The sequence below is a fragment of the Aspergillus saccharolyticus genome (assembly GCF_003184585.1).
Source record: "Aspergillus saccharolyticus JOP 1030-1 unplaced genomic scaffold BP01scaffold_34, whole genome shotgun sequence".
Classification (NCBI taxonomy): Eukaryota; Fungi; Ascomycota; class Eurotiomycetes; order Eurotiales; family Aspergillaceae; genus Aspergillus; species Aspergillus saccharolyticus.
This window is the reverse complement of record NW_020290644.1, coordinates 91358-118926: the sequence shown is the minus strand read 5'-3', so window position 1 is coordinate 118926 and position 27569 is coordinate 91358. Positions and strand designations below refer to the sequence as shown.

Below are 27569 nucleotides of genomic sequence, written 5' to 3'. Positions count from 1 at the left end.
AAGCAGGAATAGGCCTGCACTGACGGTCGCGGTGTGAACGGAGAAGCAGGTTCCGTCTCCGGAAGGGAACTGGGATATATGTGCCTGAGGCAGCAACCCTGCGCGTCACGTCGCTGTAGCTCTCTGTGCATAACTGTACAAAACGAGGGCCTTCTCTACAGGTGCCTCCCTCAACCAAAGGTGGGTGTTGCAAAGTGCACTAACCCCCTTTGGGCGGGTATATGCAATTGATATACTTCCGGATTAACCACCCCTGTCATTAAAGTAGAAATAGCTATGGTTTGTCTAGTCTATCTCTAACTTCACAAAGACGAATTAAATCATTAGATATATGTTATTAGATTAGAGTGGCTAACGGTCAGATTAAGCCACGCTAAGTATATGTAAGAGGGAGGGACATGACTGGTTGAAATGTCAAGAAAACAACAAGAATTAATGTATATAGCACTTTTTGGTGGTTCTAAAGCCAGGGAGGTGGCCAGCAAGGCGGCGGCCCCGCATGCTCCCGTCAAAATCCTCAACATCCTCAACCACCTTAATTATGTTAAAGCCGGAACACGTGCTTACATCACTAAATCATACAGTTATTGAATATTTTGTAAATATAACTGACAAGTTACCAACGAACAGTTGGCTGGCTAATTTTATAACATCTTTTGTAGATAAAGCCAGGGCAAGGTCAACATATTCATGAGAATGGGCAGCGGTTGTCTGCCAACCTAAATATGAACAACAACAACAGTTCTCATAGGGTGAATAGTGCGTTAGGAAAAACACAAAGAAATATTTACCATGCGAAATGAAGATGATCAAGATGCACGAAGTTTCCTAAATAGCTCGGAAACCTTTCATTGTGAAAGGTTTATCAAATATAACCCCTTCTCAACGATCTCCTTTTTCTTCGAGAGCAGAAAATCGACATCGGTATTGACAGTTACGAAACGCCCATTCAGAAATTCTGCCTCTTTACTTGTTAACCAGACGATAAAGTCACCGGTTAACTTGGGGTTTGTCAAGTTAAGCTGGACAGTCCCAGCTTTGATCTGATCAATCACGCCAGATTTGATGCCCATGCTGGAGTCCACAGCGCCTGGATGAACAGAGACGAAACGGGCGAACTTCTCAGGAATCTCGAGAGAGAGTGATTCTGTCCAACGGGCCAGAGCGAGCTTGTTGGAGCAATAGGAGGAGAATTTCGGCATGCTGAAAAAGGCGGCTATACTGTTCACGTTGACGATAACTGCGGGCGAGGACGTCTTCCCTGCCTTTTCAGCTGCTTCAACATAGGCCTTGCGATGGCGCAGAAAGGCTTGCGTGAAGAGCATGGTTCCGTAAACATTGACCATAAAAGAGTTCCAGTCATCGTCCAAATCGGCATCGAGGAACTCTTCCGGCGTGGATAGATAGCCCGCATTATTGATCAGAATGTCGGGGGCATAATTGGTGCAAGAGTCGAAAATGCGCCGTACATCCTCTTTAGAGGTAATGTCTGCAACCATAGGGACAACTTCGAGTTCGGGAAATGAGAGGGATAATTCATTGCCACTGGCCTTGAGTTTGGCTTCAGTTCGTCCAATCAAAATAATCCGAGCAACGCCCGCTTCTGCGAATGACTGAGCGATGCTGCGGCCGATTCCATAACCACCTCCAGTCACAATCGCAACTTTGCCCTGGAGCTCGCTTCGCAGTAATGCCGGAGCGAGTCGCTCGTAAGGTTCAAAATGCTCGCCACTTGCCATTGCCGATGTCTGGTACAAGTGTATCTTAATATGAAAGGTCTCTCAATTGTAAAAGAAAAAAAGACTTGCGTCGATGGAAAGAGAAAATCTCCATTGGGGATAATTGGGCGTTTATATATCTACGGTGGGGAAAATTATTTTACAATCGATAGCCAGCTTTTGATTTGTGATTGGTAGGAAGCTTTCATATTACAATACCATTAAGAATAGTACAGGCTCAGCTTGAATCTTGAGCACAGACACTTTATAGCCTGCTAGTAACAGTTTTGAGGAGTTAATAAGGGTACCTTATTTGGTTTTAGGCAAAACCTCACGCCAGAATAGCTATCAAGTTTCCCAAAAGCCGTCGCCTGATTATGCCAAGATCTAGAATCGCTTGGTCTTTGGAGAAAAAGGGAAAATCTGACCAAGAAGATTTCTTGCATATCTAGAACAGATTGAACCGCTCAGTGGACTTCCAGCGTGAAAACCATGTTGTGTTCGTAAGAGTTATGATACATGACTCTCTTCAATGCCCAAAGAAAGTCCAGGGCTGCGTCATTCCTTGGTGGGTTTCTGTCTGTACTCCGTCCGCAATTCCCTAAAACATTTGAAAGGCGCTTGTTGGCTCCCGCTCAAGGCCTTAACAATAATAATCGTTTCTGGAAAGTTCGGCTGGCCTAACCAGGCTATCCGCTCCGAGGTGATCAGATAACTACTGTATGCATACATTTTCTCGGACCTTTTCCCCCCGCCCCCCCACTCGGAGCTTGCTGGAGTACATTCAAGTTGATCCCTGACCCCTTTCAAAATTCTTGGATCCTCTCTGAGCTGATAGCTCCCTTCTATATTAGGAGGATTCCTCGTTCTGTCAACGAAGCTAGCTGCTATGGCAGGATGTCACTTAATCTGTATCTTAATCGTGTAGCGTTGCTTCTGGACGGAAAAATCGGCAAAAATAGCTTCCTGCTCTAGATATTATCAACAGAATGGCAAATACTGACAGTATATTCCTCCGTCGGGTGATGTGGTTTGTTACCTTTCCTATATCCGCTGGATAATTTTGTACTCCGTATTCTTACAGTGGCTGGCATGTAGTTCGCCATCCCTCTAATTTTAGGTATAGATACCATGGGTTTCACCCGGGCAAGATTACCATCCAGACTGAGGATCACGTCAAGCGGCCAGGTTATCAAGCGTTCCGCATTGATGTCAGGTGGGAGCAAAATGTCGCGATTGGAATGCCAGCCCTTAAATAGCCCTAACGAACGAGACCTCGGCCCTTAAATAGCCCGGTCCGCGTTTGCGGGCCGCCGGCTTCTTAGGATCATGCTAAGCATACCGTTTACCGAGAAAGCATAGTCTAGAAAAATCTCATTTACTTCAGCGCTGCAATCGGAGGTAGCTATCATATAAGCCCAACTCTCAGATCATTTCGCTGAACAAGTGAACGAGGCAAACTTCACGCTCAAAGGAGGCCCAAGATAGCATATCTATGAAATAGTCTCCTTTTTGTCGGTCCGCATGAATGTGGAGTTTGGAAACGACAGCATTGCAGACTTGCACCCGACTTCAGTCTTTCATTTCCGACGGAGACAAAAGGTTCCTCACCCTCCCCCTGCCCGCCTTTGAATGCCTCCTTAAAGCCACATGTATCGTGATCAATGTACGTACTAGAGTTGATTGATTTTTTGGCGAGTTTCAAGTGGCGGCTCGAAACCCAGCCCGCGATCTGGTGAGGTCTCTCAGACTATCTTTTAGGGTCAGGAAACAGATCTGCTTCTGATAATCTCCACGTCGAAGTGGGTAATTCCTCGGTCCTTAAGCTATAGTTATCTCCGACCAATAGGTATCCACTCGCGCGGGAAAGTCCCCCGCTCCTCTAGTAATTTACTACCTGCTGGGCGGTGAGTCTTGGCATGTCATTATTGGGTTACAGAGCAACATCCGGCCGAGACATTTCGACGAAATTGTACTGAAACAGCTTGGTATAGATATCTCGATCTGGAAAGAAAGATTAAGAACTTGGAGTGATGCTTTCATAGCATTGTGTAAACGTACAAATCCAGAGAAAAGTTCACTCGGCTGCTAACGATGTCATCAAACTAGCGATATTGAGAAGCAAACAGCTCTACAAAAACCTCATCCTCTAGTCAGTGATGTGGACAGGGTGGGCAGCGAAGGGCCGGATGATCCCCTTAACTTGAACTCTGAAAGACAGTATTCTACAGCCATAGCTCAAAGTGGTTATTTTCTTCATAGAGTATTGCAGGGGATTTTCAGCAACGAGAACTTTCTAAAAAGGTCTCTATGGTTAGCCCATTTCCGTAGGTGCCCTTGGTCTTCACGCTCAATTGGGACATATCCCAAAAGTGGCATCAATGACCACTGTCTACTATTCTCGTGCGTTTCCGAGGCGCCCCATGTCAGAAATAGAAGATATATTATGGAATTGCTGTCGCCGCCTCTGGGGTGGGTTAGGTGGAGATCTTGGCTCTTGAGCTGATTTCTGTAATCTTGCCTTATCTTAAACGCAGTAAAGGTGCGATATGACCCAAATGAATGAACTAGACGCAAGTCTATCACCGCACTCAAAGTCACGCGAAATCTGGGCGTTAAATGGACTAATACAACCAAGATCGGGCCAGGCTGGGCACCCTGAGGTAACCCAGCGGGAATGGGATAATGGGTGATTAGATATGAGTATAATCATTTGTGAAGTTATCAGTTATGCTGATCTCTCCATTCTCACCACAAAAGCAAGGCGGAGTTAAGCTAACTCCTTCCGACGACCCGACACTTGAGGGTTTACTGGTGGATACACACTGGATACAGTTTCTTCGCGGAACAGATAAAAGCTGAATAATCATTTCCTGGATAGCGACGGCAGTAAAACCACCGCTCTCTTGACCTTCACATTTTAAGACATCCATCTTCCAACTTTCATGCGAAACACGAGCATTTTGACCCACGAACAGAAACTACCATCGGTATAGCCAAGATGGCTCAGACATTGATGCAAGTCCGGGAGTGGAATGCGGCTTTGAAGTCCGCACGGCCGGAAACAGTGGCCCTGTTCGTCGGTGGCACCAGTGGAATCGGTAAACATACTGCCATCAAATTGGCCGGCGCAGTTGAGAAACCCACTATTTACATTGTCGGTCGCAACGAAGCCGCTGGTGCTCAAGTCCTTGAAGCGATGACAAAGGCCAATCCAAATGGGTCTTACGGGTTCAAGGCTGTCGACATTTCCGACCTTCGCAGAGTGGACGAAGCCTGCAAAGAACTGAAAACTCAGTTCAAAGCGCTGGACCTCTTGTTTCTCTCGGCTGGAGCTCTTGCAGTCAGCAAGAATGGTAAGAAGAAGCGGTCTCACAGGCCCGAGGATAGATTACAGGCCCGAGGGTAGATTTTACACCCACAGAACATAGGCTGATACTCCTACCAAAACACAGAGACGGCTGCCGGAATCGATGTCAACCACATGCTACGATACTACTCTCGCATGAGATTCGTTGAGAACCTACTACCTCTGCTTGAAGCTGCACACTACCCCCGTGTGATCAGCATTCTGGCTGGTGGTAAAGAAGTCATGATCGAGGAAGATAACTTGGATCTAAGGAAGCAATTTTCCCTTTCTGCCAGTACCGGCTACCCGGCCTCCATGACCTCGCTAGCATTTGAGGTCCTTGCATCGGAACATCCTTCCGTTAGCTTCCTTCATGTGTTTCCGGGTATAGTGGCCACACCACTCTTGAAAAATAGTATGGGATCTGTGGCGGGCACAATCCTGGGGTTCTTGATGAAGCCCATCTCGATTTCGGCTGAGGAGAGTGGAGAATGGCACACATGGCTATCGACTTCACCGAACTTCGCCCCCAAGAATTCCGGCCAGGGTGCCTATATCGTCAACCATGATGGCAAGGATGCGACCAATCAATCTCTGATGACTCAACTCCGAGAGAAGGGATTACCCGAGATCGTTTGGAAACATACGCAGGATACTTTCAATCGAATTCTCACGTAGGGATCATGTTCTGAAATTGGCGACATGAGATCCACTAGCAACAAGTGGGCTGCAAGAGGTGATATGTCAACGAGTTTATGTATTCAAGACGAGGATGTTCTAACGATGATAGTTTCTTCTTCAATGTTTCTTTCATTGAATCTAATCAATACAGCTTTTAGTATGTAATTCCCAACAGCTGCTAGCTGTAATTTGTCTACGCTGAGCCTCTCCAAGGCCATTGTCATTGGTCCATCAGTCCAACTGACCTGATAGCAACTGGCGAGTTGGCAGATGCCCTGGGAGGAGGCCGAGCATCGTGCATCTATTCTTTCTTACATTGTTTGTTTATGAGCAGGACTTATGTCATTGAAATCCATCTTTGTCTTCTTCACTGCAGGAGGTTGGAAAAGGTTAGGGGGGGGGAGATGTCACTTGCTGACTACTACCACACGCCTCGGGCTGCCTGAAGGCATCAAGGCAGGGAGGGTCCTGCTGACTACAATTTCTACCTCATACGCACCATATTTGTGTGAGACAAAAAACCTTGAACTTTATCGGGTCTAGCTAATATACATCATCTTTTAATCCTGCAAACCGACAACGCGTCCACAAGGGCCGTTGGACATCTGGATTGTGGCTGCAGAGCCGTGAATGCGAGCCGTGGCATAGGTCGTGGCACTGCTGCATGTTGTAGTGTGGATCAGATAACAGTAGGCCAGTGAGGACGAGAGCTGGTTGAAGTACGACATGGCACAGGTACTGGACTCCTGACAGCTAACGCAGCAGTCGTAGGCCGAAGCAGTGTTGCCAACGCTGATGCTTTCACCAGGAACGTTGGTGAAAGAAATGAGATAGATATACTGTCCCACAAAGTTCCCGTAGTCCGAGGACAGCGGCAGAGATGCAACATTGTTGGTGGCGCATGCACCCTGGAACGTGGTGCTGGTGGTCACCGAGACGGTGTTGGTGGTCGTGGTGGTGGCGGTCACAGCAGGAGCCGTGGCAGTCTCGGTGATTGTTGAGGTGGTGCTGAAGCTGAGAGTGGTCGAGACATCGCTGGGAACCACCACCGAGCTGCTAAAGATCGTGCTGGTCACCGTGGCGGTGGTCGTCGAACCAGCCAAAGTCGTGGTGATGGGCACTGCAGTCACCGTCGCCACGCTGGTCGACTTCACCACGATCTTCTCGTGACATTCAACTGCCTGAGGATACTGATAGTCATCCAGCCAGGCAGCGCAATCCCCCTCCTCCTCCTCACTTTCAAGGAGCGAGCGTTTGGCCGGTTGCACGGTGGGCAGAGTGTCCGCCAGGGGAGTGAAGCCCGCGTAGGGGGCGATGGTGGAGGTGACGGTGGTCGTCGTTGAGACTGTTACCGCGACGGTACTGGTCACAGTCTGGGGAGTCACCACCACCGTTGAGGTAGCAAAGTCAGTGGAGGTAGTGGAGAAAGTATCCGTGACCGTCGCGGCGGTGGTTGTGATGATCGTCGTCACATAGTCAGTCTCGGTGACTGTCACCACGGCAGGGGTTTCTGTCACGGTGGCTTGAGTCGTTGAGGTGATGATCACGGGCGTAGGGTCATGACGAGTTCGAGTGATGGTTGAGGTGGGCAAGACGCCAGAGATGGAGCTTGTTCCCAATTTTGTGTGGCAGTAGACACTGGCCTGAGTTCGAGCTTGAACCGGGCTGCTGCTGGCCGCCGCAGAGCTCGATTGGAGTGGAGCAACGGCCGACACCTGGCCCAGCAAGAGGCCAGCAACAAGAGGAATAAGTTTCAGAGCCATTTTGGTGCTGTTCTGGCAAAACGAGGGGGATTGACTCTCTGGTGAAGGGCAGGTGGGAAGATGCCCTAAATACTCCTTAGTGACTCCTAACTTTCTTCCCGTCGGCCTCTCCGTCGGCTGTTTTCACCTCAACACGAACATAAAATCGATAGTCTGGAAAAATACGAAAGCCACATTCAGGCACCGGAATCCTGCTTCCCCCTCGTGCACGAGGAGTTCTATCTCGACTCCCTTCTGCAAATGCCGTAAATACGGCTATCCCTTCCACTACCTGCTCTGCCCGTTTCGTCTGGTTTTTCCCACCCACACCCAGCTTCCTGTCACTCTTTCACTTCCAATGCCTTGATTCTCTTCACAACTTCTCACTCTCTTGTAATATCATTCGTTATTTTTACCCACTATATTCCTTCCTTAATACTCTGTGTGTTGGAGAGACTTAGTCAATTCACGATGGCGCATTTGCTGGCACGAGGATGGCTCCTCGCCGCATTGTTCTTGCAGACCCTCGCCTTGACTGTTGACACTCAGCCCACCACGATTGCGCTCGTTTCTACCCCCGTGGCTACAGTCACTCATCATCATCATCCCTGGACTTATAGTTCCAGGCCCTTGCCCAGCCGCAGACCCTGCAGTGCTCGCTCGTCCTCTGCCATTCCTTCTTCACGCGCTACCCCCGCCACCTCAATTGCTATTCCTTCATCTTCGCCTATCAGGCCAACCCCGGTAGTCAGTTCGTTGACTCCATCCTCTTCTGCTGTGAGAATCTCGCCTGCAGCCAGCTCCGTGATTCCCTCGTCCAGACCTGTTCCCAGTCATTCCGTGAGCTCGCACCATCACTGGACTTATGTCTCTCGCCCTCTGCCCCACCGCAGCTGCTCCTCGTTGGGTGCCAGCTCGAGTGCCGCTATCCCCGCTATCTCTTCCTCCCGGCCTGTTCAAACCACCCCGGTGGCACAGTCTCCGACTGCTACTGCGAGCTCAAGGGCTACCGTCACTACACTGGCGACTCAGACCTCGGCTGCGATATCGAGCGGGGTGCCTCAGCGCACTACGACTGCATCTGCCTCCACGGGTCCCGAGTTTACCACTTCGACAGTCCTCAGCACGCGGACCGCGACCATCACAGCATGCCCCACCACAGTTCCCAACTGCCCTGCCAGCGCGAAAACGACATTTGTGACGACCGAGACTGTGGTGGTGTCGACTACCATCTGTCCTGTGACTGCAGCACCTACCATTTCTTCGTTGCCTGCGGTTGGCGGGGACAATGGCCAGCAGGGCAATGGTGGCTCTGAGCTTACCACCTCCACCGTCTTCACGACTCGCACGGCGACTATCACTGCGTGTCCCTCTTCCGTGACCAACTGCCCGGCCCGATCCAAGACCACCTATCTGACCACGGAGACCATTGTGGCCTACACTACCATCTGTCCTGTTGCGGATGCGACTGGCGCTCCTGGAGCCGCCACCACCAGGGATGCCACCGTCACTGTCCCTGCTACAAGCGCCATCGGTGTGAGTGCAGCAGGTGGTCCGGAATTCACGACTTCTACCGTCTTCACGACTCGCACGGCAACAATCACAGCATGCCCGTCTTCCGTGACCGACTGCCCGGCCCGATCCAGAACGACCTACTTGACCACTGAGACCGTTGCAGCCTATACTACCATCTGCCCCGTCGCCGAGGCAACAGGTGCGCACGCAACTGTCACCACCCAACCGGCCGCCATCTCTGCTTCTGCGGCCGGGGAAGGGGGTGTAAATGCAGTAGGTGGCTCTGAGCTCACCACTTCGACCATTCTGACCACGCGCACGACCACAATCACCGCCTGCCCCTCCTCGGTGACCGACTGTCCTGCCCGAGCGAAGACCGCTCAACCGATCACCGAGACTCTGGTTATCGGAACCACCGTCTACCCTGTGGCCAACCAGCCTACCCAGCCAGCTGGCGAAAATGCCCCATCCTTGACGACCTCCACCGTCCTCAGCACCCGAGTCGCAACCGTCAGCGCTTGCGCTGCCGGCGACGCTACCTGTCACGCGACGCAGGGAACCTACCTCACAACAGAGACCGTGGTAGTGTCCACGACCGTCTTCCCCATCGCCTCCACCCAGACCTCAACCCCAGTTGAAGGCGCCGACGCCGTCACTGCCCCCCAGACCACCGCTGCAGCTGAAGCTGCTGCCGCCGCCGCCGGAGACGCATCCAACCCGTCCAACGCAGCTGCAGGAGCGGCTTACACGACCACCATCACCGTCGACTCCTGCTCCGCCGACGGAACCTGCACCGGCTACGTCAGCACCATCACCATGACCAAGACAGATGTTGCCGTCCACCAGTCGACTGTCACTGTGGTCCACACCAACCCCACCGGCCTCTCAGGCTTTGACAGCGGCCGTGTTCCGTCTGCCTCGTCGGCACGTCTCATCCCCTCCCCAGCGAGCAGTCAGTACAGTGGAATGAGCACGTCCGTCGTGCCTTCAAGCAGCAGTAGCAGCAGCAGCAGCAGCGCAGTGGGAGCGTTGTACACGGGTGCTGCCTCTGTGCGCGCACAGTGGTCGGTGTTGCAGATTGTGGGGACGTGGATGGGTCTTCTTGGGGTGATGTTTCTTTAGCCATGTCATACTAGAGAGATGAAGTAATCGATTTTCTTATGCATGTGTTAAGTGGTTAATTGTGTAGCATCTCGTGTCCCTCAGTCGTAACCGCGCGCAGCCTCTGTAGAAAGTACCCAACTCATCTCGAACCGCCCCTCCAACCCCCGTTTCCCTCGGCCCCTCGGCCGCGGCCACATCCAGAACCCTCAACGCACAAACAAATTTAATTGACAATAAGCCCATACCTCACCGACGACTCCATCTCAAACGGCATCTTCAACATATGCAACAAACATCTCCTTAGAATCTCTTCCTCAGCAAGCGTCTCATGCAGATAGCGCTTGGCGTACAAAGCCAGAAAGCTGCGCAGGGCTTGCGTGGTCTCCTCAGCGGCAGACGCAGAGGTCATCATCAGGCTCGCGACTTCCTGGCAGACATTGCGCGCATCGCCCGGGAGGTAGGCGTCGCTGATGCGCGAGATGGCGACCGTGAAGTGCGGGACAAAGGCGTGGAGCATGACTTTAAGGTATTCATAGTCCTGGAAGGTGGCCTGGGGGAGGTTGGTTCGGCCCAGGGTGATGAGTACTCTGGTGGTAGTGGGGTTAGCAATGGGATGGGGGGATGTAGATGGATGACCCGGATGAAGGATGAAAGAAGAAGAAGCAGCAGAAGAAGAAGAAGCGAAAGGAGGAAGAGGAGGAGGAGGAGGAGGAGGAGGCAAGACAGAGAAGAGGAGAAGAGGACGTACACATAAAGGACTTGACTAATTTGCTCCGTGTCATCCGGCAGGACTTGGTGGCTACAGTAATTGGGAGGGAACGTTTAGCCTCTGCATGAGCCTTACCCCGACCAAGGACAAAGGAGTACAAGACCCACCGTGGGATCTCCGCGAATAACAAGGTGGGAATGGAGACATTCTTCAAGAGGGTCTCTACGAAAGGTCTAGCTGGCACGAAAACATCTTGCCGGTCGTCAACGGAAGTCAGGGCGCGGTCGGTGAAGCAGAATCGAGAAGTGGGTTCATCTCCGCTGTGGTCCAATATACTATTATCGCATCAGTTATTATGGGGGGATACGTGGAATGGAAGCTTGTGAATATGTACATGTAGGTATAGAAATTCCAGCTTACATCTTGCCATGTTCGTTGAAGACCAAGACTCGGGCCTCCACTGAAGCCTCCTCGGGCAGGGGTAGCCGAGAATGACCGCCGTGGCAGAAGAGATATCGCATGCAACCCTTGCCCCCGGAAGCGTACAGAGGGTCCTGCGAGGGTTCGATTCTATGCATCGTAAGTTGCGGGGTAGGTGAATCGTACAATCAGGGGCATCAGTGCTTAAACTGGCTTTTCCGGACGCCAAAAAAAACCGGCGGTGACAGGTATATGGATGATCTCACAAAGACACACGTGGCGCCATCTTCTATTTTTGGGGATTTTTGAGGATTCAGCAAAGTGGGGTCGTTGCTGTGCCGATGGCCCCGAGGTCCGAGTCTAATGCAAAGCTCGGGGCATCGGCATCTGCAGAGATCATAACAGGGACTCATTTGCTTGGATTAATGGGTACGGAGTAGTCGATTACGACCCGGCCCGAGATCCAGTCCCAGGGAAAATCCAACTGCGGCTGTTCCTGAAGTTTTGCAGTATCTGCAATACGCTTACAAAAATCGCTGGCCAAGACAACATCTTGACCAGCTGACTTCCTCACAGACCGACAGCCACGCATGATACTGCAGCGTGATGCGGACTATTCATCGAGAGACTGTCTATGTACTTCTACATGGATAACTGATTCGTTATCTACTCTGACGGAAGATCAAGAGCATCTAGTTCTACTCAGCTATTGTCTGCGACACGGCTGGTCAGCGAAGTTACACGCTTTGGTAGAAGGATATCTCCAGGCTCCTCCGGATGAGTTCTCTGCCGGCAGGCATTGTCTGCCACTGATTCGCGAGGCGAAAGGTGGTGGCGCATCTTATCACCAGCAAGACTGCGACCCCTTTTCGGCACTTGGCGGATACAGACTGAAGAGTCAACCCCTTCTCGAGATCAATGCCGGTTTAGCTGTTGATTGACCCAAGGGAAGCAGTGGGTCGGCGAGCCTCGTATGCACGGACCAAGATGATATATACGGAAGACCATTGCAGCCACTCGACAAATGGAATTTCTCTCACTACTATAAGTATTTTCACTGCAGTTGTAACCGCCTAGTAACCCGGTCCCCTCAAGTCCCTTCCCCCTCCGGACCCTCCCGCCTGCAGGCTCTCTGAGTCAATCCTTAGTCTTCTTCTCTAAAAAGTCTTCGTATCATATAATTAATTCACTCCTCTTCTTATCTTAGGATATTAAGAGTTGTTACAGACTAAAAATATTATTGTATGAGAATTTCGATTTAGCGTATACTTTTCATTATTCTTCGTTATTAGGTGTGATTGAAGAGTATATATATATTTCATTCTCCCGTGTATGGTTTGGCCAGTAGATTTCCCATTTGCCAAGTGGCCGCAATGGTCTTCCGTAGTCCTGATAGGAGGAATGTTCGACAGGCAGTATTTTTGCGGCCTTGAACTCATTTATGGTCTATGTTGGCAAAGTGAATCTTTCTCGTCCTCTTTCTCATCGTCATCTGCTTCATCTTATGGGCAATAATCGATCCTGCTTTTCGGAATGCACATGTTATCTCTTCGAATTAGGATGATCTTTTTTCAAAGTGGTAGAGCACTTAGGACTGGCTGCACGTGGACGCGTGCTAATTAGTATACTCGCTTATACTTGGCTGTGCAGGGAATTGAACAACCTTGACAATTCCCTAAGCGACTCTTCAACTGGTTCAAAGATTTAGTATGGGGAAACCGTCGGGTGAGACGGTGGGAACGATCTGCGACATGCTGGGGGTTGAACTTGGGGAGTGCCACCAAGGTACGCCAGGGACCTTTGAGGCCGCGCCTCGCATCACATAAATGCATGACGACAACAGACTCTTCCTTTCCTCTGTTCACCTCCACTTGACTGCTGCACCCACTACATCGCGATGCATTGCATGTTAGACAAGCTGCCATTAGAGCTCCTGGAGCTCATCTGCGACGAGCTCGACACCCACGACCTAGCCTCATTACTGGGAACATGTCGCCACACATACCACCGAACCATCCACCGCCTCGCCCAGCGCTACTCCGAGATCCACCTCGACTTTTCTAAAGGAAGCCTGAATCAAATCCACGCGATTGCCAACAACGAAATCATGCGACAGCAAGTGCAGCGCTTAGTGGTAATGGCGCCCGAGCCGTTCCTAGGGCGCAATCTCGAGTGGCAGCGCAGCGCCGCGGGTCACATTCTCAACCCCCTCACCATCCCCACCATTCGCCAATTGCGCAATGATCTGGTAGATAAGCTGATCAACTGTCGCTCCTTCGTCATTTCACCACTCGGCAATCATCCCGCGCCCGGGGAGGACAGTCTGGACGTGTCCGACGACCAACAGTTCCACCCCGATGACGCCGCAAGCATCCTGCTGGAAATCATCGCCGATGCCGCTCTACCCGTGAAGCTGTTCTGGTATGGACGGGGGATGGATTACACGGCTGATATCATGAATACTCAGAGGCTGCCGAAAACACTCTTCCTCAGTCCCAGCTTTCGCGCGGGGTGGGGCGCGCTCACGAACCTCCATCTCGAGCATAAACTCACCCCGTACAATTATTCTTTTCTTTTGAATATGCTTCTGCATACGCCAAACTTAAGAAAGCTTTATCTTAGTCTCGCGCCGAAGGAGCTGGCAATCGAGTTCTATGCCCATGTCGCAAAGTCGGACGCTCTGTCGGGCGTGCTGGAAAGGGTTTCGCTCTGCTGTACCTGTATCCGGGGGTCGGACTTGATGCAGATTCTTGAACGATCGCGACATACGCTTAGAGAATTGAGTCTCACGGAAGTTGGGGGCCCAAGTGGGGGATTAACCCAGCTACATGACCAATTGTCGGGCTTTCCATCTCTGGCGAAGGTGGATTGCAATATGTGTGCATAGTCGGAAATGAGAACACGATAGGAATCGCCGCAAATTGCGCGTTGCACTAGTCTATGTTACTTTTCTGGAAATCTATACTTATTATTTGAGAGGAGGAACCACTACTCGGGGCCGCCGGGAAAGGTCAAGGTCAGCAGCGGGGGGTAACTGGGGAATGAGTAGAGGGCCTACTTATGTATTAGATCCTATAGATAGTGACTGCCGCTCTGAAGATATCAAGTTGATAGGGTATTCTCCTCTCTGCCGAGTGACCGCTACAAGCTGCTGTATATCGAGACACTTCCAGCATACGTTGTCATGCTTTGATGGGTGTATACACTTGTTCAAGCGTTGAGAAAAAACTTGAGAAACTAGTACAATGCGCATCCACCACACGATGTCACTGAGATGAGTGAGGCCACGAATAAGATTGTCCAATACAAAACATCAGTCACGGTAGATACACAGTGATTCTTCTCGAGGAGACCGGAAACTGAGGTCTCCCAAATGCTATGATGCGAAAAGAAAACAGTCTTGACTGCGCCTCTCACATGGTGATCGGAACCGTCTCTGCTGTATTCTAAGTCTCTTCCTGTCTAGTGTGGGATGGAGGGATATTTTCTGGATCATCTGCTTGCGTCTTTTTGGTTCTTTGTTTCATAAATGCAAAGACTCTGGAAAACCTTCTTGAATGTTCATGCCGAGGCGAGTCTCTGTTACCTTCTCTGTTGCTTTCCGGGCGGGCTTCTTCCTTATGATTATCAGGTGGCTTAATCTCTGACTCTTTGACTGCGGTGGACAGTGACGGAGTCAAGGCCGACTCAACCGACTTCAGGATTTGTGCCTTTCCAGACCCCAAGATGTAAGGGGATAGACGAACAGCAAGTATCAGAACGACAAACGCGATCACAGCACAAGCCACCATTTTCCAAATGACGCCCGGCGGGGGCGGAGCAGACATACTGTATATGCTTGTCCCAAACCCGAGAGGCAGGAAGAATACAGTGGAATAGGTGAAGTACTTGATGTTCTGGTTTTGCTGATAGTTTCGAAGGTTCATTTCTTCATCGTATCGATTCTTGGTGCGGTTCTCATGGAAATTCAAAGATTTCTCGAGTGACTCGATTCTGGCCTTGTTTCCGACAAGGACTCGGAGCGCTCTTTGGTTGAGAATGTCAATGGCGGTGATAGAGTGGCGATACTTGTGCTCATCGCTTTTGGTCCACCGGGGTCTTTCACCCTTTCGATCTCGCTCTCTGGAATTCCAGTCATCGATATGCGTTGATATACTCTCCAAATCGGCCTTTAACATGTCAAGTGTCTTGTGTAAGAGAGCCCATGTGCTTAGAGATACAAAGTATTTGTCGGAGACGCGAGAGGCAAGATTCTTTTTGTCTTTCTCGATACGATCCTCCAAGAAGCCCAGAATGTCTCTGGTGCTTCGGTTGACTTCACCCAAAATCCGGCGCATGAGCATAGGCTCTAGGACGTTTCTCTGCTGCCATGCCTTTGGCGGTGAATAGGCCAATGCTCGCTTGAGTTGCTTGCTGTCCTTTCCAAGAAAGTAGAGCAGATGCTCGGGCTGTGTCCCTGGGAAATTCTCGACAATGTAGAAAGTCCAGAACTTATCGAAAAAGTCTCCAGTTACTCTGAAACTCGCAGATGCCCGAACAAGTGCCTTGTCTTCGATTATGAATGGGGCATATGCCGAAGATGTGAGCATCGGGCAAAGCTCCCGAAAGTCGTTCAATTCCTCAGGATGCCTTGAGTCTTTATGATCATTTGAATTCTCACAACCTTTCTGTTTTTCACGATCACTCTGACCATTCAGCTTACTGTCAGCTGAGCCTTTTCCATCGGTCGAATTCTTGTGGTCGATAATTTGCAGAAACTTGCAATGGAATTCGGTTTCCCAAGTGTTCATTACTTGATTTGTGGTGTCTTCAAAGAAGTTCAGGGATGTCGTATGACGCTGGAAAAATGTAGAGATGGCACTCTGCTCTGCTTCAGGGGCAGATAGATAGCACATGAGGCTGTAGTCTGTTAAAGGACGCTCGAACCACAGCAGGCGCTTCTTTACCTCTTCCTCACGTCGAGTTTGAGTTAACTGCTCCCATCCCACACCGATATTATTTGTTCCCTTGGCATTGGTCTTGATTTCGGACTTCATCCTTTCGGACCCTTTCTTCCTTGCTACGTCGAGAAGCAAAAAAGACCTACGCTGACCTTGCTCCGGTTCCAGTGGCTCGTATGAGTCGTCGGACTTTTGACGACGCTTTTCCCAGTCCGAAAAGGCTCTATTGATCACTTCCGCACTTTCCTTCTCGGTGTCATTCTCTACCTCCTCGCGATGCTCATCAATCCTCAAAAAAAACAAGTGGTAGGGGTTATCCTTCATATCTCGGACTGGCAGTGGGTTGTGTGATTTCCCCTGCGTCAATCCCGCTCCGCGAAGGATTTCCGTGGATGGTTTCCAATCGAAGAAAGTGGGGCGGTTATAGAGCCATTCTTCTGTAACGCTGATGACGCTTTTTTCGTCAATCGGGCGGTTGGAGGGAATTATTCCGTCAAGGGGGTCAAGGTTTTCGGCAAGTGGATTTCCTGTCGAGGGACTGGTGTCGGTTGAGGGCTGTGCCTCCTTTGCTTGAGGGGAATAGTCCCGCAGACTCCAGAGGATATAGGGTATCTCAAAAGATATCTGAAAGCAGTGGTGACTGCGGCTTCCCCAGCGATCTTCCACGTTGGTCGGAAAAAGCCCATTTCCCAGCAGATTCTCAGTCAGAAAGCTCGCGGCCTGTTTGAAGCTTTTCTCTTGGTCTTTCTGTAACATAGAGACCCCCTCTTTTGCCATAAGCATGCACAGCCCATGATACAAGAGGTTGTCGAAGTTAGGATCGGTGTTGGACAGGAACCTTTTTTGGGCTTCCAGGGTGGCTTTCCAAGCTGAGTTGCTAGGCAAAAATACACGATCCACCAAGGGATAGAAAAGGGCAGTATCCTTGGAGTGGAACTGAAATCGACTCTCTCTCGGTGACCTCATTACGGCGATCATACGCTGCTTGTTTTCATAGGTTGTTGTGAATCGCTTGATGAATTCGTGCTTCACCCGTGTAGGATCGTACATTTCCATGAGACGGTAGCGTTCGCGTTCCTCTTCGTCGCCATTCTTGCGTGGGTTCTTTTTTCCTCGTGCATCACTCCAGTTCTCTATGTCACTAATAGCGGACAGACAGTTGTAAATCCAAATGTGGTCATCTAACCGGAAATGATTAATGCCAGCGCGACATACGTGACGCCATGCGTACGCTTTGCGCACATTTGCCTTGTCGAGAGACTTGATCCAGCCCATGGGTGAGAATCCATTGAGGTAACTCATGATCTTTTTATGATCACATGATTCATCACATGAGTCAAAAGTCTTGTGATACTCGTATAGCTTAAGAATCTGGAAAGGCGTGTTGGTGGGCTCGTCATCAGGAAGCAGGCTCTTTATTATCTCCCCATTGGCCCAGTATTTCCCGGCGAATTTGGTTTCTTGAAGCTTCGCGAACGTGAAAACCCATTTCAGATGTCCCTCACACACTCTTTTGATTCGAGCTTTCAGTGAATCTCCATCTTTCAGTGGATCTCCGTCTTTCAAGGTCTTCGCAACTTCTAGCAAAAGTTTAAACGCGAAGCTGAGGGACATTTTCAGAGACAGGCTTTCAAAGAGGTAAGGATAAACTGGCACTTACAAGCTTTCCCTCGCGGAGACTTCGTGGAATGACATCTCGCCATTTGTCAATGCAATTGCTTCAACCTCTTCCTTGGCTGGATTACCGCTCTCCCAAACATAACCGCGGGTTATTGGTATTGCACAAACGGTCAAGATGTGCTCAACAATCCGAGATATGGAAAATCCGGATGTCGTCGACGGGTCCTGAAGCATCACGCTCTCTACCCTTTCTTTGGGCTGTGTCTTACGCAAGAAGCTGTTCATATCAACGTCCGCTGCGGATATCGTCAAAGACTTCCAGTCCGAGACACTGGCAGATAAGAGAACCAGTTTATAGCCAGTGATCAAGCGGGACTTCATATTCGGCTCGAGCGTGAAGGGTTGAGCTTGTTGAAAGCTCTGCTTCGTCTGCACTTTTCCATTTTTAAAAAAACCCCAAACCGACGCAACAGCGTCTGGATATGGTACATCTGAATCTGCTCGCCCTTTTGATGGGGTTCGGTGTATTTGAACGAATCCATATCCGCCAGGCCCGGCGGAGTTTGTGTAGCTTGCCGCGCCCTGTGTACCATCCCATTCACTCGTCTCGTTGTCCTCGTTGAAGCTGTTGGAGGCATCAAGATACTCTAGCTGGCGAGTGAGAATATCGAAATTGACGCTAGGCGTTACTTCTAAGTTCTTGTTGCTCCGATTATAGATAACGGTGTCCTGGATAACCACCCCATTCTTCACATAGTAGCTTTGAACCATTAACCGATCTTCTCCCTTGGTCACGATCCGGGGCCACTTGTTACGGATCCAAGAGGCCTTAGATGGTTCGTAGTCATTTTCACCTACCAAGACACCGGACCCAAAGCCTATTTCATCTTCGATCATCCCCAAAACCGTGTGTCTTCGGAAAAAGCCCAGATATGGCTCATCCATAGATTTATGATCCATGGAGACAAAGCCCGAAGGGCCGTAGCCAAGGTACCGACTTATCTGCACATGCTGGCCCCTCGTCGTAATGGTGGCAGTAGTCCCATCGTCACCAAAGGACAGGTAACCTGGATGATAACCTGCATCATCAGAGCCTTCCTCCGCCTTGGATGTTTTGCATGGTTGGATTTCATTTTTTCCTGGCTCATATGGCTCGACTTTCGTAAGATCATGCTGATGAATCTGGATTTCCATGTCAGTTGTACCCTGTAGTCTACCCGAAGAAAGTCTTACATAGCTTTTGACCTCCTGAGCCGTGACACTCTCATTCTTGATAAAATTCTCCCATAGAGTGAGATCAATGGGAGTGTTGTTAACTTCAGCTTCCACGTTTGAATCCGAGCTCGTCGAGTGGATGTCCATCACGATTGTCTGGTGCTTGTCTAAGAATTGAGTCGAGAGCTTTTGTGAAATGCAATTGCTTCGAAGGGTAAGAACAGAATAGACCAGATTATATTGTCGAGGTAAGTTCCAGCGTAAGCCGTGGGGCGGGGTGGGGAGAACCCGGATAGGTAAAAGGTAGATGTTTGACAGCCAAAGCACCATTAAGTGGGGGTGTAAAGAGGCGGGTGATAGAAAATGACGACGTGCATAAGGTAGCTATCACACCCTCCTCCACCAATAATAAATATTTGCTCGCAGTGATCCAGTGGGGGCCGTAGCCTCGTTGGATGCCCTGCGGCGCAAGACAGCCCAAGGGAGCAATCGGTGGTTCGCGAGCATGACTCTTTCCTGCAGATTGTGGGTGACACGTCACTCACAGTTCGCGCCATAAGTTGACTTTCCGGGCGATCTTAGGTCCCGATCGACAACAGATGCATGATCGATTGCTGAACGAAAAGGATTGCCAGATGCTCTACGGGGTGAGGCTGTCACAAATGTCCTCCGCTCTAGTCCCAATCGGGTAATGCATGAGGTCGCAGATTGCACCAGCTGACTGAACCCAACCGCTAAACGCACTACTCCAGCTACCTTTGAGCGAATCAAAAGGTTCGAGGCTCGGGCCGAGGGCCTACAAGTGCTAAAATCGGATGAGTTTCGCGGCGTAAGGTAGGAACGAGCGAGGGGTGGCTGGGTGTTAGCCGGCTGAAATAACCCTCGATAGTGATACCATGGTCTGAATAGGATGAACTAAAAATTTGTCTCTTACTCAGTATTTGCCTATCGAGTATGGTCATCGAAAGAATCTTCTTCTTGATATGAGGTTCTACCAAAATCACTACGAGCGATATAGGTTCAGAGCAGTGCATGTAAATTAGGTACAATGAGGCTAAACAGTGAGTAAATAGCTTTTCCATCTATTTCAGTCTTCCCTTTCTTCTGTCCCCAACATCTTATCAAGTGCATCGTCAATGGTTTTGATCCCATTCAGCCTTATTCATCAGAGTAAGTGACGAAAAAGATTTCGAGTTCCTCGTCCGTCAGAGTGAGGGCTGCATCAAGTAGCGGCAAAGTGTCACGAATTCTGTCTTTTTTCAGTGCTTTTGAAATCAATAGAAGGGTCTCTTTTGTACATCAACCAGACTGTTTCGTCTTTAAGATCTAGAGCTTGGCTTCTTCGCGGATCAAAATCAGAAGCCGCCGCAAGGACATGAGACGGATGTTGGGGATCGGACGATAATGCAAAACAGTGAGATGATTCGATTCGCTGAAAAACCACAGATCGTCAAAAGTCAATAACAACAGATTGAAGTTGTATTCTTACCATCAAGCGTATGTCTGCGATTTGCCCGCTTAAGAGATTCAATTTCAGGAGCCAATGGTCCAGAGCTGACCACAGCAAGGAGAGTCCACGCCTGCTCAAAACCACTCCAGAGCCGTATACACCGTCCAAAATCTTGTGGTCTTCTTTCCGGCTTTCTTCCGGCTTTAGCAGAAGTCTTTTGCCGTTTCTATATAGTACGGAGGTGGCGTTTCGCCCAGGTCCCTGTCGATGTAGGTTCAATGCTGTAACATGAAACTTTTAATCAGGAAAAGAGGATCACGATCATGTTCACTTCTCCAAACACCAGGATCTTTTTATACGGGATAATCTTTATACCTGAACTTGAGCCTTTCATATCAGTCGACAATTCAAAAGGCCACATTGCACCTCTTTTGCCCTGTGTCGCCGGGTGTGGCAGCTCGTGTACTCACCTCTTCATCCTCAGGTTCTATACCTTCATTCTCTTCGTTTCAGCACCGTTCCTCTTTTTCAGAATCACGTAATTCATCATAATGAAAGTCACCTTATGTCAAAACATCAGCTTCACAGCTTGTTCCGAGTTGAGAAGAAATCTCTGAGTCTCAGACCCCCTTCGAGCTGTACGCGCTTAGTCTTTATCGACTGGAGGAAGACACATTACTTGACTTGTAAGATGGCCGCCCTGGCCTCTAATTACTCTCCGTCACTTTTTTTTTATTATCACCCTGCGTCCTGAATCGGCCTGGAAAGAAGCTACTTAGTATGGAGCAGAAGTGAAAAGTATGAACATGATGAGGATCAGAGGGTTTGAGACTGAATCATTGCTTATGTTGTCAAGTCAGCTGCCTCACATCACGTGCGAGTGCCAGTGAACAGTACGCGATTTTCAAGTGACTTCGTCTGATGGAAATATTCTTGTTAACTTAATATAACCTGATATCAAACACAGATTGATGTTAGCCAGCGAGAGAAGTAGAAAAAAAAAACACATAAAACACATACAATAACATGTACTGGCACTGATCTCCGACAAGTTTATTCCTTGTTTGAGTTCATTATATAGTTTTGCTTAGAACCTCACCCTCCATCATGCTTATGATACTGAATATTGCCTGTGTTGAGGATTTCACTCATGTTATATTTCCCAGGGCGATATATATCGAAGACATAAGTAAGCTAGTCTTTCACCCTGTTTCGCATTATATAGTAATAGAAACCGATATTATAAGTAAAAAAGATTAAAGAAATAAAGGCTTTTAGCACTAACCTCTAATAAGTATATTACTTATCCAAGTCTATTCTATAAGTTTTACTTAATAATCTCAGCTTCTATTATACTAATGATATTGGAAATTCATCTATTTGGAGGATTTGAAACTATAGTGTATTTACTGGAGTAATATATATCAAAGACATAAGCAAGCTGGTCTTCTATCTTGTTTCGCATTACCAACCAAGAGTTTTGAATCTCAGTTTCCAGCCACTATATAGGTCGTCTCCTTTACAGTCATCATGTATTACCATTGAATTGGGCAAAGCGAGAATCACGTTTGACTTTTTCCATAGTTTCTCCTAAGCATCGTCTTTCTGTTTTCAGCGACGCGCTCGGTACAGGTTAGGCGTGGGGAGATGCGGGTTGATATCCTGATCCTCAACCGACAGATCCAGTTCTATCTACAATTAGAGTCATGGGTAAAATTGCATAAGAGATCACACAAGACAGAACACCTGTCACTCATAGACAGGAGATAAATTTCATAGATAGTTACCCAGCAGCCGTCCTGGCAATACATACTCTTAGACGCGTTAAAAGCTCTAGCCTAGTTTACAATGGCCCGCCCTTACCCGCTCTGTCTGCCCATGACCCCAGAGAACACAGCTATTCACTCAAGACACGAAGTCCGACCGGATGCCGTGGGCCCTCACACCAGGCCAGCTTGTGTTCTGCGACAACATCTTTCACGAGCGCAACAAGCACGCGGCTGTCTCTGACTCTCATTCCTTTACGGGATCCTGCGGCAGAAACTCAGGGACGAGTTGGGTGTAATGAGACGTAGGCCATGCATGGATGGTTCCCGCTGGAGTGTCAGTACCGTTCGAACGAGGTTTCCTGCTTATGTATTTGTTTTCTGGTGGAGTTTTGGAGGTCGGCTTGAAACCTTGCGAGGTGGTGATCGTGACCTCCACGACAGGGCGGTACGGCGATGCCGCTGTGGACATTACCCTGTTCTCCACACCCTGTGTTTGCATGTACAAGGTAGATCCATATACAGTATCGTATCATATGCCGAATCCCTGCAGAGATGACAGACTTCCAGAGAATGCAGGCGTACATGAAAGAAGCAGACGACGGGGCACGAGTACTATTTTTTTTTTTTCTATTTTTTTTTATTTCCGTTTTAACACCACTGTGCAGTCTCCGATGTTGTGCGTATAGCTCAGGGTACCCTATTATGGGCCACCAACTGCGCTAGCCAGATAGTGTGGGGAAGTGCAAGATTATACTGTGTATACTACTATACTTAGTATCCACATCTATAGTGCTGATTCCCACTATGCCAAAACTGGAAACCCAGATGTCCGACCAATCAGCCAGCGTTGATCGACATAGACTCAGCGTACCAACAACCATTGATGCCTATTGAAAGGGCCACAATCGCGAGGCTCAGTTGAGGGCTTTGGTCGACCTCAGCTCGGCTGCGGACTGATATGCATCCTTCCATGAGTTTGCCGGGATATAAATATTCCTCTGAAGTACGTCCATCCTCCTATCCCAGGGACCCCGACACAACTTACCGGGCTTCTTCCTCGAACAGCATGGTTCAAATACCATTTCTTTCGGTCATCCAGGCCACGTCCGCTCTCTGGGTGCTGGGTTTCCCTCCCCTCATAGCCGCGAGGATAACCTTGCGAAACACCAGCTCTTCTGTCGAGTACAACTGTCACGCGGGACAATCCTGCTGGCCATTCAACGACGAATGGGCCCAGTTTAACAGAAGCCTGTCTGGGAACCTCCACCGCACCGTCCCCTTTGCGGCAAGCTGCTTCTACGATTCGCTCTCCTACGACCCCGCCTCCTGTACCCTCGCCGAAAAGACCTACCTCCTCAACCAGCCCCGAACCGAGGTCTACGGTGCGACCACAGGCCTCAACTGGGAGACGTGCGGGATCGAGAGCTGCGCGCTGAACCCGCTCGACGCGTACACGGTGCAGTCCGACCAGTGCCGTCTGGGGCGACTGTCGGCCCTGTATGTTGACGCACACTCGGCCCAACAGGTGGCCATGGCGGTGCAGTTCGCGCGCAAGCATCGCCTCCGCGTCAGCATCAAGAACACCGGCCACGACTACTTCGGGCGGTCGACGCGCCCCGACACTCTGGCGATTTGGACACACCACCTGAAGAAGATGAGCTACCACGCCCACTTCACCCCTTCGGACTGTCCTGCCGGAGCGCACCAACACATCGGGGAGATCGGCGCGGGCGCGCAGGCGTCCGACGTGTACGCGTATTTCCAGGGATATGGCATGGCCGTGACGGGGGGCAATGAGGGGTCAGTGGGATTGGCGGGCGGGTTCGGACAAGGCGGCGGCCATGGGGTGTTTGGGCCCTCGCGTGGTCTGTTGGTCGACAACGCGGTCGAATTCGAGGTCGTCACCGCCGAGGGTCAACTGCGCACCATCAACGCCTGCTCCGACCCGGAGCTCTTCTGGGCGATGCGCGGCGGTGGGGGCGGCACGTTTGCCATTCTGACCAGTTACAAATTTCACCTCTACCCCGCCGTGAAGATCAACGTCTACGCCTTGAAGGCCCGCTTTGTCACGACGACGATGAACCACTCCGCGGCGACGGGGGACAACTACCGCGCCCTGGAGTGGATGCTCACGCAGCACGTCACCGCCCAGCCCCTCTGGTCCTCCCAAAATGTCTCCGGCCATGCATATTACTGGCCCAGTCAGGTCGAGCTGTACCTGGTCTTGCCGTCGGAGAATGAGACGGCGTTGCCGGCGTTGACGCGGGAGTTTGTGACGGCCGTGAACTCCCATCCCGAGATGATCCAGGTCTCTGAGAGTAACTATACGACGTATGCGCAATACACCGATTTCCTCACCTTGACTGAGGCGATCGCGACGAGATTGACGCCAGGGGGTATCTACGAAGCCGTCGCCAGCCGTTTGATCCCCCGCGATCTCTTTGAGTCGTCGGGAAGCGTCACAGATCTGGTGACTGCGGTGCTCGAGGGGGTCCGGCTCAGTAACAGCTTGATCTCCGAGGAGTACGCCCTGACGCAGGTCATCATGACCACACCCGTGAATGTGCAGAACGGGAACACGACCAGTGTGCACCCCGCATGGCGCTCCGCGCTGTGGCATGTACTCATGACGGGGGGTTGGTTCGACGTGCGCTCCTCGGCGAACCAGACCGCGCTTGGGGAACGGTGGCTGGATACCGTGCAGCCGCTGAAGGATCTGACGCCCGGGGGTGGGTGCTATGTGAACGAAGGGTCATACCTGGAGCCCGAATGGGAGCAGACTTTTTTTGGGGCAAATTATCCGGCTTTGCTAAGGGTGAAAGAAAGGTATGATCCGACACACTTCTTGGATTGTTGGAAGTGTGTCGGGTGGGAGGGTCCTAAGTAAGTCTTCCAGATGACTGTGCAATGGCTGGTTCTAGGCTGACGTTGGTGGCTCTAGGGGGTACCAGTGTTACAATAGATGATTTTCATAATGGGGACATTCGGCGAATAGTCTGGTTTCAGTACCTGGTAAAGATTCAAAAGAACTCCTCTTGAGAACTCGGCAAGCCAGAACGGCTATGCAGATCTACTGTCTTTGCCTCCAGTCGTCTGTTGCGTTCCCTTTATCTTGTAATCGCTACTCTGCTTTACTCTAAAGTCCAGAATATGATAGTCTGTAAACAATAGATGTATATTTACTAGAAGCAGGTTGGCTTTTGTATCTTTCCAGCTTCCAAAGTCTTACTTACATATCATAGATACAACCAGAGCAGAAGATTATCTTTAGAACCTCGTAGGTAGACGACAGAGTGAGTTCATGATAGTATAATCCAAATGATAGTATAATCAAAGGTAATAGATTATGATGTTTCTATCTCAAATGACGTTTTGTAGGTCCTTGACCATAATGGTATATTGCACGTTTAAAGCTTAATTATGCCCATATTATCGATTCTACATATAATTCCAAACATGTCCTTGACTAATTTAGAACTAGTTAGTCAATGGTGGAGCAGCGAGTTGCAGAATTCGCTCAGGGAGGTCAATCGGTCTATTGCTACTGATATCGCTGCTTCAGCTTTACTCAGTTTCCCATCGTGTAGTCGAAGAGCCCGTTACTCTGGTTCATGCTGATTCCACTCACAAAACGAACATTCCCGGTAGTCATGCGCCTCCCCTTTGATCATCTATTCCTGAGATGCAGCCAGTTTTGTACCTCTCTTAGGGACCCATACTTCAGACACTGATTCCCGAACCCAATCCAGAAATCTTAACCACCTCTGAGTATAGCCGTTCAACCCAGGCCTTCTTATGAAGGATCTGCAGCCCTCTTCATCAATTCGTTAGTTGTCAGTTCTCTTCTTGCTGAAGTTGACGAACTTTCCCCCTGGTTCTGGCATCAGCGGAGAGGCCTCTGAAAGACTCAAGCGGTCTTTCGGTCAGAAATGTCGAAGCCTTCACCTGAATTTTGCTGGAGGATGTGTGTGAAAGACGACTATCCCACAATGGTGTGGGAGAATCCAGGCCCTGAAGGGCCCTCAGCAAAGGCTCTGACAGTATCGCCATCCAAGATGTCGTGTAAATACTTATCTTCTCAATGCTCAACATACACCGACCGCGTTTCCAAGCCTCTCAGTTCTCGGTCTGCAAAGGTCCGCTCATGGTTCTCATCATCGACGGTAGGATAGCGTGCCACTTACTCGTTTCGGGGCAGGCGAACACCACCACCCGTTTGCACTGGTGCGGCGGTGGGACAACTCTATCGGGCGCATCTCGTTTCGCGACATCAGTCTATGAAAACCCGGTTATCTGCTGCAGTGTGAAAACAGGACGTATTTGTACCCCTTGAGGCAGGTATGTAGATGGTCCAGCCAGGGTCTGAGGTCGAGATAGCTCGGTTGATGCACAAAATAGATGTCCATTTGAGGAATTGCCAAGCTGTGAGGCTCTTTCAGACTATTTGAAGGAAGGATGAAGGACGGAAACAGGTGGATACTGTATATCAGGATAAGTGCCGAGGTGGAGGTGGGGTAGAGGGTGGTTATGTTGATGGTGGAGAGAAGAAAAAAGAGTCGAGAGATGTTGGCGGCACTGCACTGGCAGGTGAAGTGAACACACCTATAGCACTGATGACAGCAGGGGTGGAAGTCATTCTTAACCTAACTCCCTCTTTATTGTGAATACTACTCAGTATTAGTGAACAACGTGGATTGACGAAGTGACATACTGATGCACAGAGTGCAGTATTCACCCAAACATTCAGCAGGCCCATGATGGAATTGTCCGGCTGTGAATATGCATCCAGACCTTCCACCCAAGAGATTTGCAGAAAGAGAGCAAAGAACACAAGAATATATGACGTCACCCACTGCAGCCCTAATGTAGACCCTCATCGCAACGATAAAGACAAGCTTCAGCGCCCAGCTCCATCACCTTCCGCTAGAAACCACTCAGACGAAATCCCATCACACCGGCAACTGGACCCAGCTCATGCCCATACACCACCCAAACACAATACAGCCCGCTTGGGATACCTCGGTTCGAACCATCGTGCTGGGAGTCGGGATGCCGAAAGGCACAGCCGACGGAGGGTGGGCCGGCCCTTCAGTGGGGCGGTGGCAGCCAATGCGACTGCATTCTTGACTCGCTGCTCCGCTTAGTGCTTGACGAAATGTCAGAAACTGATTCTGCACGCATGGTCTGACCGGGAATCACAGCAGAAATGATAGAAGCAAGATCCCCCCGGGGTGGGTTGAACCACTTATCATCGTAACGCAAGATGAAAGAATTTTCTTCTTTCCGATAGCACCATCGGGTCAAGGATCCTCGTAAACAATAGCCTCAACCCCACCG

At 49.9% G+C, this 27569-nt stretch overlaps 8 protein-coding genes across 8 annotated transcripts; 4 read left to right on the top strand and 4 right to left on the bottom strand.

The window, feature by feature from the left end:
- Nucleotides 1-812: 812 nt before the first annotated feature.
- On the bottom strand, nucleotides 813-1545 carry BP01DRAFT_359389 (SDR family NAD(P)-dependent oxidoreductase). The gene has a single exon (XM_025575669.1). It carries the CDS (start codon nucleotides 1497-1499, stop codon nucleotides 849-851), a length of 651 nt encoding a protein of 216 aa, XP_025428481.1. The 5' UTR covers nucleotides 1500-1545; the 3' UTR covers nucleotides 813-848.
- A 3078-nt stretch (nucleotides 1546-4623) lies between these two features.
- BP01DRAFT_359388 (short-chain dehydrogenases/reductase) lies at nucleotides 4624-5850 on the top strand. The gene is made up of 2 exons (XM_025575668.1): nucleotides 4624-5074; nucleotides 5174-5850. Exons 1-2 carry the CDS (start codon nucleotides 4720-4722, stop codon nucleotides 5743-5745), a joined length of 927 nt encoding a protein of 308 aa, XP_025428480.1. The 5' UTR covers nucleotides 4624-4719; the 3' UTR covers nucleotides 5746-5850.
- Nucleotides 5851-6308: 458 nt separating this feature from the next.
- On the bottom strand, nucleotides 6309-7511 carry BP01DRAFT_417933 (uncharacterized protein; the record flags this gene model as incomplete). The annotated part of the gene is made up of 1 exon (XM_025579285.1): nucleotides 6309-7511. The coding sequence occupies one exon, from the start codon at nucleotides 7509-7511 to the stop codon at nucleotides 6309-6311; it is 1203 nt and encodes a 400-aa protein (XP_025428479.1).
- Nucleotides 7512-10182: 2671 nt separating this feature from the next.
- Nucleotides 10183-11478, bottom strand: BP01DRAFT_359385 (uncharacterized protein). Its single transcript, XM_025575667.1, has 4 exons — nucleotides 11239-11478; nucleotides 10986-11153; nucleotides 10858-10908; nucleotides 10183-10696 (listed from the first exon to the last, which is right to left on the bottom strand). Exons 1-4 carry the CDS (start codon nucleotides 11394-11396, stop codon nucleotides 10333-10335), a joined length of 741 nt encoding a protein of 246 aa, XP_025428478.1. The 5' UTR covers nucleotides 11397-11478; the 3' UTR covers nucleotides 10183-10332.
- A 1625-nt stretch (nucleotides 11479-13103) lies between these two features.
- On the top strand, nucleotides 13104-14290 carry BP01DRAFT_404815 (uncharacterized protein). The gene has a single exon (XM_025578716.1). It carries the CDS (start codon nucleotides 13136-13138, stop codon nucleotides 14123-14125), a length of 990 nt encoding a protein of 329 aa, XP_025428477.1. The 5' UTR covers nucleotides 13104-13135; the 3' UTR covers nucleotides 14126-14290.
- Nucleotides 14291-14497: 207 nt separating this feature from the next.
- Nucleotides 14498-19160, bottom strand: BP01DRAFT_394163 (uncharacterized protein; the record flags this gene model as incomplete). Its single annotated transcript, XM_025578298.1, has 3 exons — nucleotides 14498-17781; nucleotides 17839-18980; nucleotides 19032-19160. The coding sequence occupies 3 exons, from the start codon at nucleotides 19158-19160 to the stop codon at nucleotides 14685-14687; spliced, it is 4368 nt and encodes a 1455-aa protein (XP_025428476.1). The 3' UTR covers nucleotides 14498-14684.
- Nucleotides 19161-23285: 4125 nt separating this feature from the next.
- BP01DRAFT_425529 (FAD binding domain-containing protein) lies at nucleotides 23286-25396 on the top strand (the record flags this gene model as incomplete). Its single annotated transcript, XM_025579749.1, has 2 exons — nucleotides 23286-25115; nucleotides 25375-25396. Exons 1-2 carry the CDS (start codon nucleotides 23299-23301, stop codon nucleotides 25394-25396), a joined length of 1839 nt encoding a protein of 612 aa, XP_025428475.1. The 5' UTR covers nucleotides 23286-23298.
- A 1489-nt stretch (nucleotides 25397-26885) lies between these two features.
- Nucleotides 26886-27546, top strand: BP01DRAFT_133090 (uncharacterized protein). The gene has a single exon (XM_025570488.1). It carries the CDS (start codon nucleotides 26987-26989, stop codon nucleotides 27374-27376), a length of 390 nt encoding a protein of 129 aa, XP_025428474.1. The 5' UTR covers nucleotides 26886-26986; the 3' UTR covers nucleotides 27377-27546.
- Nucleotides 27547-27569: the final 23 nt, after the last annotated feature.